Source organism: Nomascus leucogenys, chromosome 8 (genome assembly GCF_006542625.1).
Source record: "Nomascus leucogenys isolate Asia chromosome 8, Asia_NLE_v1, whole genome shotgun sequence".
Classification (NCBI taxonomy): Eukaryota; Metazoa; Chordata; class Mammalia; order Primates; family Hylobatidae; genus Nomascus; species Nomascus leucogenys.
Genome location: NC_044388.1, coordinates 72,600,027 through 72,612,379, shown reverse-complemented (window position 1 = coordinate 72,612,379; position 12,353 = coordinate 72,600,027). Strand labels below are relative to the sequence as shown.

The 12,353-nt window shown below is 36.1% G+C and overlaps 1 protein-coding gene across 2 annotated transcripts in view; it reads left to right on the top strand.

Moving 5' to 3' along the window:
- Window positions 1-6,723, top strand: part of DCDC2 (doublecortin domain containing 2) — a 211,325-nt gene extending 204,602 nt beyond the window's left edge. For both annotated transcript variants that reach the window (XM_004088743.3, XM_030816457.1), the window contains 2 exons: window positions 2,321-2,623; window positions 6,180-6,723. In XM_004088743.3, the coding sequence (XP_004088791.2) occupies window positions 2,321-2,623; window positions 6,180-6,284 (408 nt within the window). In that variant the 3' untranslated portion in view covers window positions 6,285-6,723. The remainder of the gene's footprint in view (window positions 1-2,320; window positions 2,624-6,179) is intronic.
- The last annotated feature ends 5,630 nt before the right edge of the window (window positions 6,724-12,353 follow it).

The following is a 12,353-nucleotide window of genomic DNA, read 5'->3' as shown; positions in this document are numbered from 1 at the left end:
TCTTTAAAATTTTCTTTTGGCAATGTTTTGTATTTTTCATTGCACAAGTTTTTCACCTCACTGGCTAATTCCTAAGTATTCCTTTTGATGCTATTGTAAATGAAATTGTTTCCGTAATCTCCTTTCAGATTGTTCATCGTTAGTGTATAGAAATGCAAGTCATTTTCATGTGTGATGTATTCTCCTCCGTTCTGTTTTTATAATGACAACGCACATCTTTCCCTTGCCAAACCCTTCTCTCCTTATCACTTCAAGTGTGTGTGTCTCAGTGCCTTGCTTAGCTTGTTCTCTTTGGGGAGAGGGTGAGACGGGTCTGGTGGGCAGATTGGAAATGTTATTCTCTTTGTTAGAGATTGGAGACTTTTCTCACTTTCAGTCATTTAGGTCACATACATTAAACACCACAAACTTCTTACCAAGCATTGTGAGTTATGTTCATAAATCTTTTGCCTTTTAGCACCAGGTGGCAGATCCATACCCCTCTGGACTTGAGTTTCTGTGCATCATTCTGCCTTTGTGAGGGACCTACCCTGACGACATGCTAAGGGATAGTTAGGACTCTCCACTGTTTGACCTTAAGCATCCGAATAAAATTTAAACAGCCTAGGCTCACGGTGTCGTTTAATCTGCATAATGACAAACATTGTGGTTTTTTTAATATCTAAGAACAGCTAGCTTTTTCCTTCATTTAAAAAATACATATTCGGTATCATATAATTAAATCTGAGGTTTTATTTTTGACAGAAGATAAGAATTACTACTAGTCCCAACTCTTCTTCAAAATAATGTGTGGAATTTTATTCTGAACTTTTAGTCTACTCCCCTTCATTTCCTTCCTTACTTCCAAAACTGAAAGCGTTATGTTAACTTTTATAATGACACAAAAGTGGTCAATTGTTTGGTCAGTTAGAAGAGATGGGCTTCTAGAGCTGGAAGGGGGGGTCAGGGCTAATTGGGTTCCAAACTCTCATTTTACAGGGAAGGAGAATTAAGTGACCTGTCCAATGTCAGGTAGCTACAAAAAGGCAATAATGAGATCTTAACACCAAATAAATCCTTCTACCCTACCATTAAAAAAAAACCCTGTTATTTTATTGATAGCATTGAAGAAATACGGTGGCTCCAGGAGAGAATGTATTGTAACAGATGGGAAGGGGTTTCCATGTTTTTTAGGGTCTGTGATGTGCCAGAAACTATGACACTTTATATAACTTTTCTCTAATCTTCATGGAAGTTTTGTTACATTCTCATTTTACAAATGGCAAATCTGAAACTCACCAAAGTTAGGTAACAGCCAGTAAGTGCCTGTTCAGGACTTGAACCTGGGTTTTTCTCCAGAGTCTTGGCCCTGAAAGCTGGCCTCCTGTTCCCGTCTCCAACTACTTTTTTTTTTTTTTTTTTCTGAGATGGAGTCTCGCTCTGTCGCCCAGGCTGGAGTGCAGTAGTGCTATCTGGGCTCACTGCAAGCTCCGCCTCCCGGGTTCACGCCATTCTCCTGCCTCAGCCTCCCAAGTGGCTGGGACTTCAGGCGCCCACCAACACACCCGGCTAACTTTTTGTATTTTTAGTAGAGACGGGGTTTTACAGTGTTGGCCAGGATGGTCTCAATCTCCTGACCTCGTGATTCACCCGCCTCAGCCTCCCAAAGTGCCGGGATTACAGGCGTGAGCCACCGTGCCTGGCCCTCAGCATTTATTATTCTTATAGAGAGGACATATGGTTTCTTGACCTTAGATCTGCGGGAAAATCAGTTATTGTATTTAGAGATAAGCTGTCAGCTTCCTTAGACGTTGTGGAGAAAGCTATCTACACTCCACGTCAGAAAACATGAATTCACAGCCTGGTGCCATTGCCCTCATCCTTAGCCCTGAGGATGATAATCTTTCCACAAAGACTTTTTTTTTTTTTTAAACCTCCTCCTCTGGGCCAGGTACTTCACTAGACACTGGCCAAGGACCTTGCGGTTTGGCTTTCTATCTGTCATGGGGGTTACGATCACTGGTTCTGGAGTCACAGGCTTAGTTCAAACTCTGGCTCTTTCTGTGGGATCTTGGACTCTCCTGTTTAGTTTTCTCATCTGCAAAATGGGAATGATACCAATCTCAAAGGATTGTTGTGAGGATTAAATGAGGGAATACTTGTAACATGTGGCATGTGGTAGGTACTCAGTAAACATAAACACATTCTATACTGTAAAGTACTATGCAAATGTAAGAATGTTTTACTTGGCTGTAATATAAGTATTACATGACTATGATGTGCAGTGGAAATTTTCTGTTATGCTTCTTACTTTTATCCATTATTCCTTTTGGTCCATCAGAGGCCAGCAGAAATAGTAGACGAGGAAGAAGATGGAGAGAAGGCAAACAAGGATGCAGAACAGAAAGAAGACTTTTCAGGAAAGAATGGTGACCTTGAAGAGGAAGGAGGTAGGGAGGCTACAGATGCCCCTGAGCAAGTCGAGGAGATTCTGGATCACAGTGAGGAGCAGGCAGGCCCTGCTCGTGTAAGTGGAGGCACCGATGAGGAGAATGGTGAGGAGCTGGACCAGGTTAATAATGAGCTTCAACTGGTCCTAGACAAGGAAAGAAAGTCTCAAGAAGCTGGCAGTGGACAAGATGAGGTATTTCTATTGCTTTTGCTTTCTTATGTGAATGCATGAATACGTGTGTGTGTACATGCGTGCATTCAGAGAATTAATCAAGTGTTTAGGACTTGTACTGAAACCACTTATGGTTGAGTAGGAAAGATCCAATACCATTTAATACCTTTATTTACTAGTTATTTCATTTCAACCATTTAACAACTACTGCCATTGACCTATCTGACAGTTTGTGTCTGCCCTTCCGCCATTCATACATTTAGCCATTCATCCATCCATCTATCTACCTCCTGCCTCATTTTACAAGAAAATGTACAGAGCCTTCTAAGAACATACATAATCAAAGAAAGAAATATAAAAAAGTAAGAATAAGTTAAGACCAGAGACGGTAGAAACCAAAAAAAAATATCAAGACCAGTGAGACCTAGACACGAAATAAGGAATACTTTCTCTATTATGAGTGACTTCTTTGATCTCTAGAAGTACTGAAGTTTAGTTTGCTTTTTTCTACTTTAAATAGATTAATCAAATTAAGCATTCAACACATTAGGTACTTGGTAGTATACAGTTCTATTTATTATACAGAAAGGATAAAGAAATATGTGGTGAAAAGAAAAGAAAAAGTAATATGTGGTGAAACCTCTCATTTCCTAGCCTGTTCTTCCACGTCTGACTCTGGAGCTGGATACTCATCAGTCCTGGCATTCTTCCATGGGACAATATGATCCCGTTGCTGCCAGGCTCAAGTTGAGTCTCACAGCATAAGAGGCAGGATGTTCTCCGTAACATTCTCACCATCTGCTTATCCCATCCCTTCCTGTCTATCCATCAGATCAAGGTCCACCTCCCTCAAGGCTGTAACTGCTGAAGTGGGCCTTGGACTACTCGTTCCTAATACCCACTATGATGAATGAGGTCTACTTGATTATTATTGATCCATCTGATTTATCTTGCTTAGAGAAAGCAAGTTTAGCATTGGCAAAATGCAAAATGTTCTGGTGGCCAGGTTTCAATAACAGTACAAAGTTATCTGCAATCCACTATATGACTTATTCAAAATGTTCTTAATATCCAAATGAAAATGCTCAGCATGTCTCTCATTTTATCTTTTCTCAAGGTGAGATAATCACAGTGCCATTCTATAAGAAATTCCCCATATGTAGTTCTACATAGTCCTCAGTGTCATTTATATGGCAACTGTAATAGTAAGTTTCATACAACTCTTTGTTGTAGTAGCTTTTGATGAAAGCTTACAAAATGAAATCAAAGTGTAATTCTATGTGGGACTAGATAGTAAGATCCAAGCATGATTTTTTCCAGTGGTCTAGCTTAATTCAACATATGACATAAATAGATTTTACAGAAATGAATGGATTGCCTGTCCTTCTGTCTTCCATAAATATAACTTTAAAAAATAATCCTGTGATTTGCAATGACATGGATAAACCTGGAGGATATTACATTAAGTGAAATTAGCCAACCAAAGAAAGACAAATACCATATGATCTCACTTACATGTGTAATCTAAAAAAAGTTAAACTCATAGAAGTAGAAGGTAGAATGGTGGTTACCAGGGACTGAGTACAGGGTTGGAGAGATGTTGGTCAAATGATACAAAATTTCTGTTAGAAAGGAGGAATCAGTTCAAGAGATCTATTGTACGATAAGGTGTCTAAAGTATAATAACTGTATATTGTACACTTGAAAATCACTAAGAGAGTAGATTTGAAGTGTTCTCACAACAAAAGATAAGTATGTGAGGTAACGTGTACGTTAATTAACTCAAGCCATTCCACAATGGATAGATATTTCAAAACATCATTTTGTACACTATAAACATACAATTTTTAATTTGCCAATTATGACAAATGAAGACTTTTTTAAAGGGGAAAAACAGGCTTTTGATAGGAATTGGGCATCCATCAAGATCAAGGTTACATAATTTGGCAATGGCCTGCGATATATAATGAGGGTAAATCTAAATTCTTGGGAATTCAAATAAGGAAGTGCCTAGTTTGTGATTTTTTTGAGACAACATCTAATTAGGAACTTTTTTTTTTTTTTTTGAGACAAGGTCTCACTCTGTTACCTAGGCTAGAGGTCAGTGGCGTGATCACAGCTCACTGCAGCTTTGACCTCCCGGCCTCAAGTGTTCCTCCCACTTCATCCTCCTGTGATAGCTGGGACCACAGGTGCCACCATGCCAGGCTATATATATATATTTTTAATATGGAGGAAGTCTCCCTCCCTATGTTGCACAGGCTGGTTTTGAACTCCTGGGCTCAAGCAATCCTCTTGACTTGACCTCTCAAAGTGACGAGATTACAGACATGTGCCATCATGCCCAGCCTAATTAGGGATTAGTAACAGAGCATTCACTCACAAAGATTTAATCTTATTTGACTCATCTCTTTCTTATAACAGTGATATATTTTATCTTGTTCTCCCTAACATATTGGTATAGGTATATTTTAAGCATACCAAAATATATGAAAAACCAGATTTATGTGAATTATATGTTAAAAATGAATAATTAACTTTTACAGAAGGACCGTCTACTAATAAAATGACTAGAAATTCTGTTCTCCGTGTAACATTTTGTTCCATGTAACAATTCTTGTACAAAGCGAGATATGATTGTAGGAAAACACCAGGAAATACAGAGAATTTACAAGAAACAATTGACATTTATTGAGATTGAACTTGTACTATATTCAAGATACCATTTGAGACATTTCACAAAGGAACAACGTGAAATAAGACACAGCACCAGATATATATATATATTTTTATATATATATATATATAAAATACATATATATATATATATATATATAATTTCTTTTTCAAAGCATCATTCATGGCCTGTGTGGCTTGGGGAACTTGGAGCTACTCTCTCCCTCAGACTGGGTGCCCTCATGGGGGCTGTGGAGCCTCTAGGATTTCATAGAGCAGAATTTGCAAACCAGCTAGTTCTAATCTCACCCACTCAGTTTTCAGGGTAGTCGGGGAAAGGTGAGTTGTACATGAGACAATGTCATTATTAACAGGAGAAACCCAAGTGACAGGAGCAATAGTTGCTTTTGGAGAAATGCCGCCTCCACATTTTGATTTTCTGTCTTGTTCTTATCTACTTGCTACTTGATGGTACTTGGTACCATATTCACAATGAATTTGTGAATTCTAGGAGGAAACTAAAATTAGGAGAATGTTCCTGAAGTTTTTCTTCTTTTGTCTCTGAAAATGCTAAACTGAAAAGTATAACTATATTGAAGAAAAGCTCAAAGAGAAATAAATAAAAAATGAGAAAAATAAAGCCTGCAGCATACAAAATGAGTCAGTGCCTTTAAAGCACTAGTAGATTATGAACCCCAAAAGGACTTTTGTACAAGTGTTGAGAAAACAGTATGTTCACTGGGTAATGATAGACAAAAAAACAAAGAGAACCCCAGGAACTCTTTTTACTTAAATATTTACATAATTAAATAGAATCTTGAGTAATTTTTTTCTTTATAAATGTCATTACCTTTGTGAACCAAACAGCTAAATATCTTTGTCTTGATCTGTTTTCTTCTAGGCTGATGTAAACCCTCAAAGACCACCAAGGCCAGAAGTAAAACTTACTAGTCCGGAAGAAAATGAAAACAACCAACAAAACAAGGACTATGCTGCCGTGGCTTAGAAGATTTTTAAAAAGAGAGTATATAGATCGCAAGAAAAATGAAGGGTTATAATACTTGAAAGATAAGCACATAGTTATTGCTGAATATAATGTGACACTATGGTCGAATATTACCTACTGAATTTTAACATTAGAAGCCTAGTGGAAAGACCAGATAACTTTAAATGGCTACTAAAGGATAATTATTTTTATTGCATGTGTTTTAGAAAGTCGTATAGAAATATTAAATAAGAGCGACAGAGGAGAATTTGCACTGGAAGACAATTTGCCACTTGTATTTGTAAAGGATGAAAAATAGGATCACTCTTATTGTACGCTTTATTATAAGTTTAGAAGGCAGTTTATTCTAAAGAATTTTTCTCTAGGAAGAATTTTAAAGAACAGGTAATAGGAAAGCATGTACTATTTTCTTAAAGCAATAAACTGCTGAATGAACAAATTGCGATTTAGTTTCAGACGTAATTTGGAGATGGCAGTAGATCAAAATGTGTCCATGACTTGTTAACATGCCTCTCTTTCTTCCCCTTAGCCAAAATCCACCTTAAATGAACTACAAAGATAGTGCGTGCGAGGTGTTCATTTCGGTGGGAGGAAGCATTGGTTCAGTGTTAGTGACTAGTATCGCCACGCCCTCCCTTAAATGCTTTCAGGCTTGCATGCTTGTGGTGGCAATGGCGCGCACACAGGAAGGAATTGTAAAGGAGCACCTGTGGTTTGCAGAGAATGGAAATCCTATGGATTTTCACGGATCCAGTCTATCTTTACCATTAATATCTCTCACTTCTCCCTTATGTTATTAAATTAGAGAACCTGATACTGGCGATTCCAAAGATTAAATTATTTTCAAATAGTTTTTAAGAAAAAGAAAACAGTGTATTAGGAAGAAAAAAGTAGACTATATGAAGAGTTTGTGACTGTTCAATTTAACCTGTTTTTTGCCTTATTTCTATTAGGACTGCTTTATTATATTTTTGCCCTGGAGATATCAGCAAATATTTATTTTTCCTAGCATGATATATTTAGAATTTCAAGCAGATTTCTTTATAATTAGAAGGCATCTGATAGAAATTGTTGAAAAAAACTTCAGAAGTTATTATAATGAAACCAATTCCTGAATCACAACTTCGTGGACTGATTAAATTGATTTCTAATTGCCTTGTGAGGTATATATGGGGAAAACATAAAAACCTAATTTCATCCTTTTTTTGAATTCTTAAGAGATATTCTTCCATAAATATAGAAATAATATTTTTCTTAAAGGATATATTTTTAACTATGTGGAAGTTGTAAGCTTGAAATTTTAACTTCTAGTGCTTCTCTAAAAATTCACAATTACTAAGTTTAAAAAATTTTTTCTCTTCCAGGTTTCGTTTGGAATAAAGAGTTGGCAGTTATATAAAGCACTCAATAATACTATAGAAAATAGATGTGTTTTTTCTTAATACGATTTTGGTATTTTCCACAGATCGGAAGTGTAAACAGAGATGATAATGTAACAGTATTTGGAAGAGATAATGGCACAAGGATATAGTGATCTGGGAGCATGAATTATAAACAGGGTACTAGGTTTCTGGTGTAAAATCTAAATTGTGCTTTCTACTAGACTTACTTTTTCAAATGGGATGATAGAAAGCACTGTGGGCTATAAACAACAATCTTGGGTTGCTGGGCAAATAGACAAATTGATCTTTTTTATTATTATTTATTATTTTTTTTTTTTGGAGATGAAGTCTCGCTCTTGTCGCCCAGGCTGGGTGCAGTGGCGTGATCTTGATTTGCTGCAACCTCTGCCTCCTGGGTTCAAGCGCCTGAGCCTCTGGAGCAGCTGGGATTACAGGCATCTGCCACCATGCCTGGCTAATTTTCGAATTTTTAGTAGAGACGGATGTTTCACCATGCTGGCCAGGCTGGTCTCAAACTCCTGACCTCAGGTGATCTGCCCGCCTTGGCATCCCAAAATGCTGGGATTACAGGCGTGAGCCACTGCACCCGGCCCCAGTTGTTCTTTTAATATTAAATTTGTGCACTATTACTGGGTCTGGAGTTAATGATTTCAAATAGTTCATAAAAATAACTGATTAAATGTAAGAAATTACAACTAATTATCCAAGGTGATTCTCTTTCTTCAGTGGAGAGTTTCTCTCTTTCTCTTTTCCTCCTCTAATAAAAATATTTCTCTTTTTTTCCTGTCCTTTTATTCATTATATTATGAAGCTTAGGTTTTAGGAAACACCTTAAGCATCATTTTAATGAAGCACAACATTGATATTTCACACGAATAATAACATTTGGTATTTTAAATATACTTCAAGGAGGTAATAGGCCACAGTAACTGTACCAAGAAAACTTAAAAATGGGGACATATTCATCCCTTGTGTGTGCATATTTTACCACCTGTTGACAAGGTACAATTGTGACCTACTTTGAGGGAATGAATAACAACTTATCACTTTAAGACACTTTGCAAACATGTTACCAAAAAAAGGTGCCTAGCCAGGGAAAAAGTCATTCACTGGGAATTAAAATTGTGGATGTCACTTCAGAGATGACTTTAACATAAATGCTAAAAGTTAATTCACCTCACAAATGTGGCAGTTTTCTCTGTGGGGAATGGTGCTCTCTGTGGCAGACTAGCTCCCCAAATTAAATGAGATTCATTGACAGACCTGGGACTATTTATGTGAGTGGACAGACAAGATCTTGGTTAGGCTTCATGTACTGTTTTCTAGAGAGGGTGCTACGAAAAACTTATGACGCTTTTATGTGATAACCAATATAATGCTTTAAGATGTTAATTCTTTGTGATGCTATATACATAGTTTTTATAGTTTTAATTTTATGAAACTACTTTGTTAAACTTACCTGGATTTTAAGACACTTGTAAACAAAGGGTTTGTTAGTAAAATTGTGGCATTAAGAGTTTTACAGAGCAAATAAGATTTTGACGAAAGTCATTTTGAGGCTAAGGATGTTTTACTTGGGTTAGCTTCTGTTAAAATAGTTACTGAGTGCCCATTGACTTATAGTTATAAAATATGATACTATGACCATAAAATAACTTTTTACTTGTTATTCTTCTCTGTGACCTTAGGATGGCTTTATTTTTTAAGACTTTTTTTTCTATATGTTTTTTGGGGAATGTTAGGATGCCACACTCCTAGGAAAAGTGTGATGCTATCATGCCTCCTGTTTTATTGTAAAGGTGTGAATTCTTGCTATGTGGTGTGTGAAGACAGAACCGTCCCATACGTATGTGGTTCAGAGTGAGATATCTCTAGGCTCACAGTTGTGAACCCATATTAATGTGGTATTATTCACGCTAACTCTTCTAATTTATAGTTCATAAACTAACACCTTCAACATTGTCATTGAATGACCTACCTTATACACAAAGGATAAAGTTCATTCACCTAGAAAAAATCTGTGCATTTAAATTAGTGGCCGCAAGAAAAGAGGAAGCTTTCTTTCACTTTTTGTTCAACAAACAGCAAAAGCAAAGTTTAAAAAGTAGATTAATTGATGGACAGAAAGCATCACATGGAAACTGTGGCCAATCTGAACAGAAATATAGCATGTAGACATAGATATGTATCAAATACTTATACAGATGCACTCACACACTTTAAAACATTAAACAGGCCTCCTGAGGCACAGTGTTATTAATAAAACAAGGCTCTTTTGGGTGAAGTTGAGAGAAGTGATGAGTTAAAACATGAGAGGAAATGGTAAGAAATGATATATATTATGGTGCTTTAAATCTTGATTTCCTAAGACTTGAAGAGATTTAAAATTCTTCTCCAAATAAGAAAGAAACCAGCATGTCAATGAAAAATGTATTCTAGGGAGGTGTTGAAACAAATCCAGTTTTTCAAATGTGATATATCACATAAACCAAGACATATATATCTTGTTTTCCTGAAGTAACTACAGAGCATGGTTCTTTTCCATTAACCTTAAGCACAATACATTTCAGGTGTAGATTCTTTTATACGAATACAGACTGTTATTACTGTTTGTGACCGTGTGTGCGCATGTGTGATTCACATAGATGTGTCAGGACTCTCTTTCATACCAGTTAGCCAGGTGTATCACAAATAGAATGAAAGACTGACTTATTGGTCCATTAGTTTATATAATGTTCAGGTTCAGTGCAAAAGCATTTTGGCATTCTTATCCTTCAGGAATGAAACCATTTTTAAAAGTTTAGTCTGTTACTCTAAGATGATGAACACATATAGTTCTTTGTCATTAAATACCATTTTTGTAAATACCATAAGATTTTTCCTTTTTAAAACATATCGGGGCATTTAGATGGGACTGATTTTTGTTTTCCCTACATGAAATTTGTATATTTCCTCCCATGAAGTTAGAATGACATGAATGGGGAATACAAGAGTGTTCCCTTATGTTGATAAGGAAAAAGATACTGTTTTTTGAAGAGGCATAACATCCTGTAGGAGATGGGGAGTTAGGAAATTTTTAAAAAATGTCTGGATTAGCATAAGACATTTATAAAATCAGGAGGTAACCAATGGAGCTCCATTGACTTAACACCAACAATGACTTCAGCTTTACTCTAAGAATGGGACCAAATGAATTCTCTGTAGTTTCATCAGCTTGAACCATATAGTTTGTGTTTCGTTTATTGTCACTAATGCAATGACTTTTGGAAAGAGGGAAGGACTGTAGTCATTCTTAGGAGAATTTTCGAGAAAGCCTGTTTTGTCTTTTGCTTCAGTGTTTTTTCTTGTGTCTTAAATCTTTAATGGGTACAATGATAATGGGTGATTGTTGATGTAAGTAAAGATTAAATTGAAGGCCGGGCACGGTGGTTCACACCTGTAATCCCAGCACTTTGGGAGGCTGAGGCGGGTGGATCATGAGGTCAGGAGATCGAGACCATCCTGGATAACATGGTGAAACCCTGTCTCTACTACAAATACAAAAAAATTAGCCAGGCGTGGTGGTGAGTACCTGTAGTCCCAGCTACTCAGGAGGCTGAGGCAGGAGAATGGCGTGAACCCGGGAGGGGGAGCTTGCAGTGAGCCGAGATCACGCCACTGCACTCCAGCCTGGGCGACTGATCAAGACTCAAAAAAAAAAAATTGAGCTCATTGTTTTTATATAATTTATTATGTTTAGAATATCTCTTTAAGGAAAATTATTTGTATTTTGATCAAATTATGAGCATTTAGGTTTTTCTGTATCAGTGCACGCTCTAAAATGCTGAAGTTTACTCTATCTTTTGAGCAGGTAGACCTACATTTTATATAATCAAAATGTGTTTAGGTGGTTTATTGCTTGTTTAGGATGTTGTGTTGCTAATATTTCATGTATTAATCCTTTTTATGGCATTTTTTTCACAAACACTAGAAACATTTTTGACTTAAAATCATGTAGAAATTCAGCACATTAAAAGATAACGTCTGTTTCTGTTTGGCATGGATATTCAGCTTCATTATGTAAAGAAATTTTACAGTTTCACATACATGATGTTTATTTGATAAAAATTTTAGGTATATTCAAAAGTCACCATTATTTCTTTTATGAAATAGTTTTACAGAAACATAGGTACGGAATTTTTATTATAAAGGTATATTTTAAAACAGAATGGATCACACATATTGCATGCATTTTGTGTACATATATCTATAGGAATCAATTTACAATTTTCCAAAAACATTCTGCTTTAGTTTGTGGATATTCACTGCTTTCATTTTATTTTTGAATTAAATAGTTTTGCTATTTTCTGTATGTATGTTTGAGAAACCAAAACAGTTAAGCACAAGCATTTTGTTTTATTGATATATAATAACAAATGTGTGATTGAATCCCATGACTAAGAGTACATTAATATATTTCTTGTGCACATGATCAGTTTATCTTTGTTATTCCATACAAGTAAAAAAAAAAAAAAGCCTCCACAACAAATGAGGCATCTAAATTGCCAGAGTCAAATCTCTTTAGACTACATGGTTAATTGACATTAGAAACTTTCTACCACCAACAATGTAATTTCTACACGGTATTGCAAAATTGCTAGCATGCATTTGTTGTAAAATATTTATG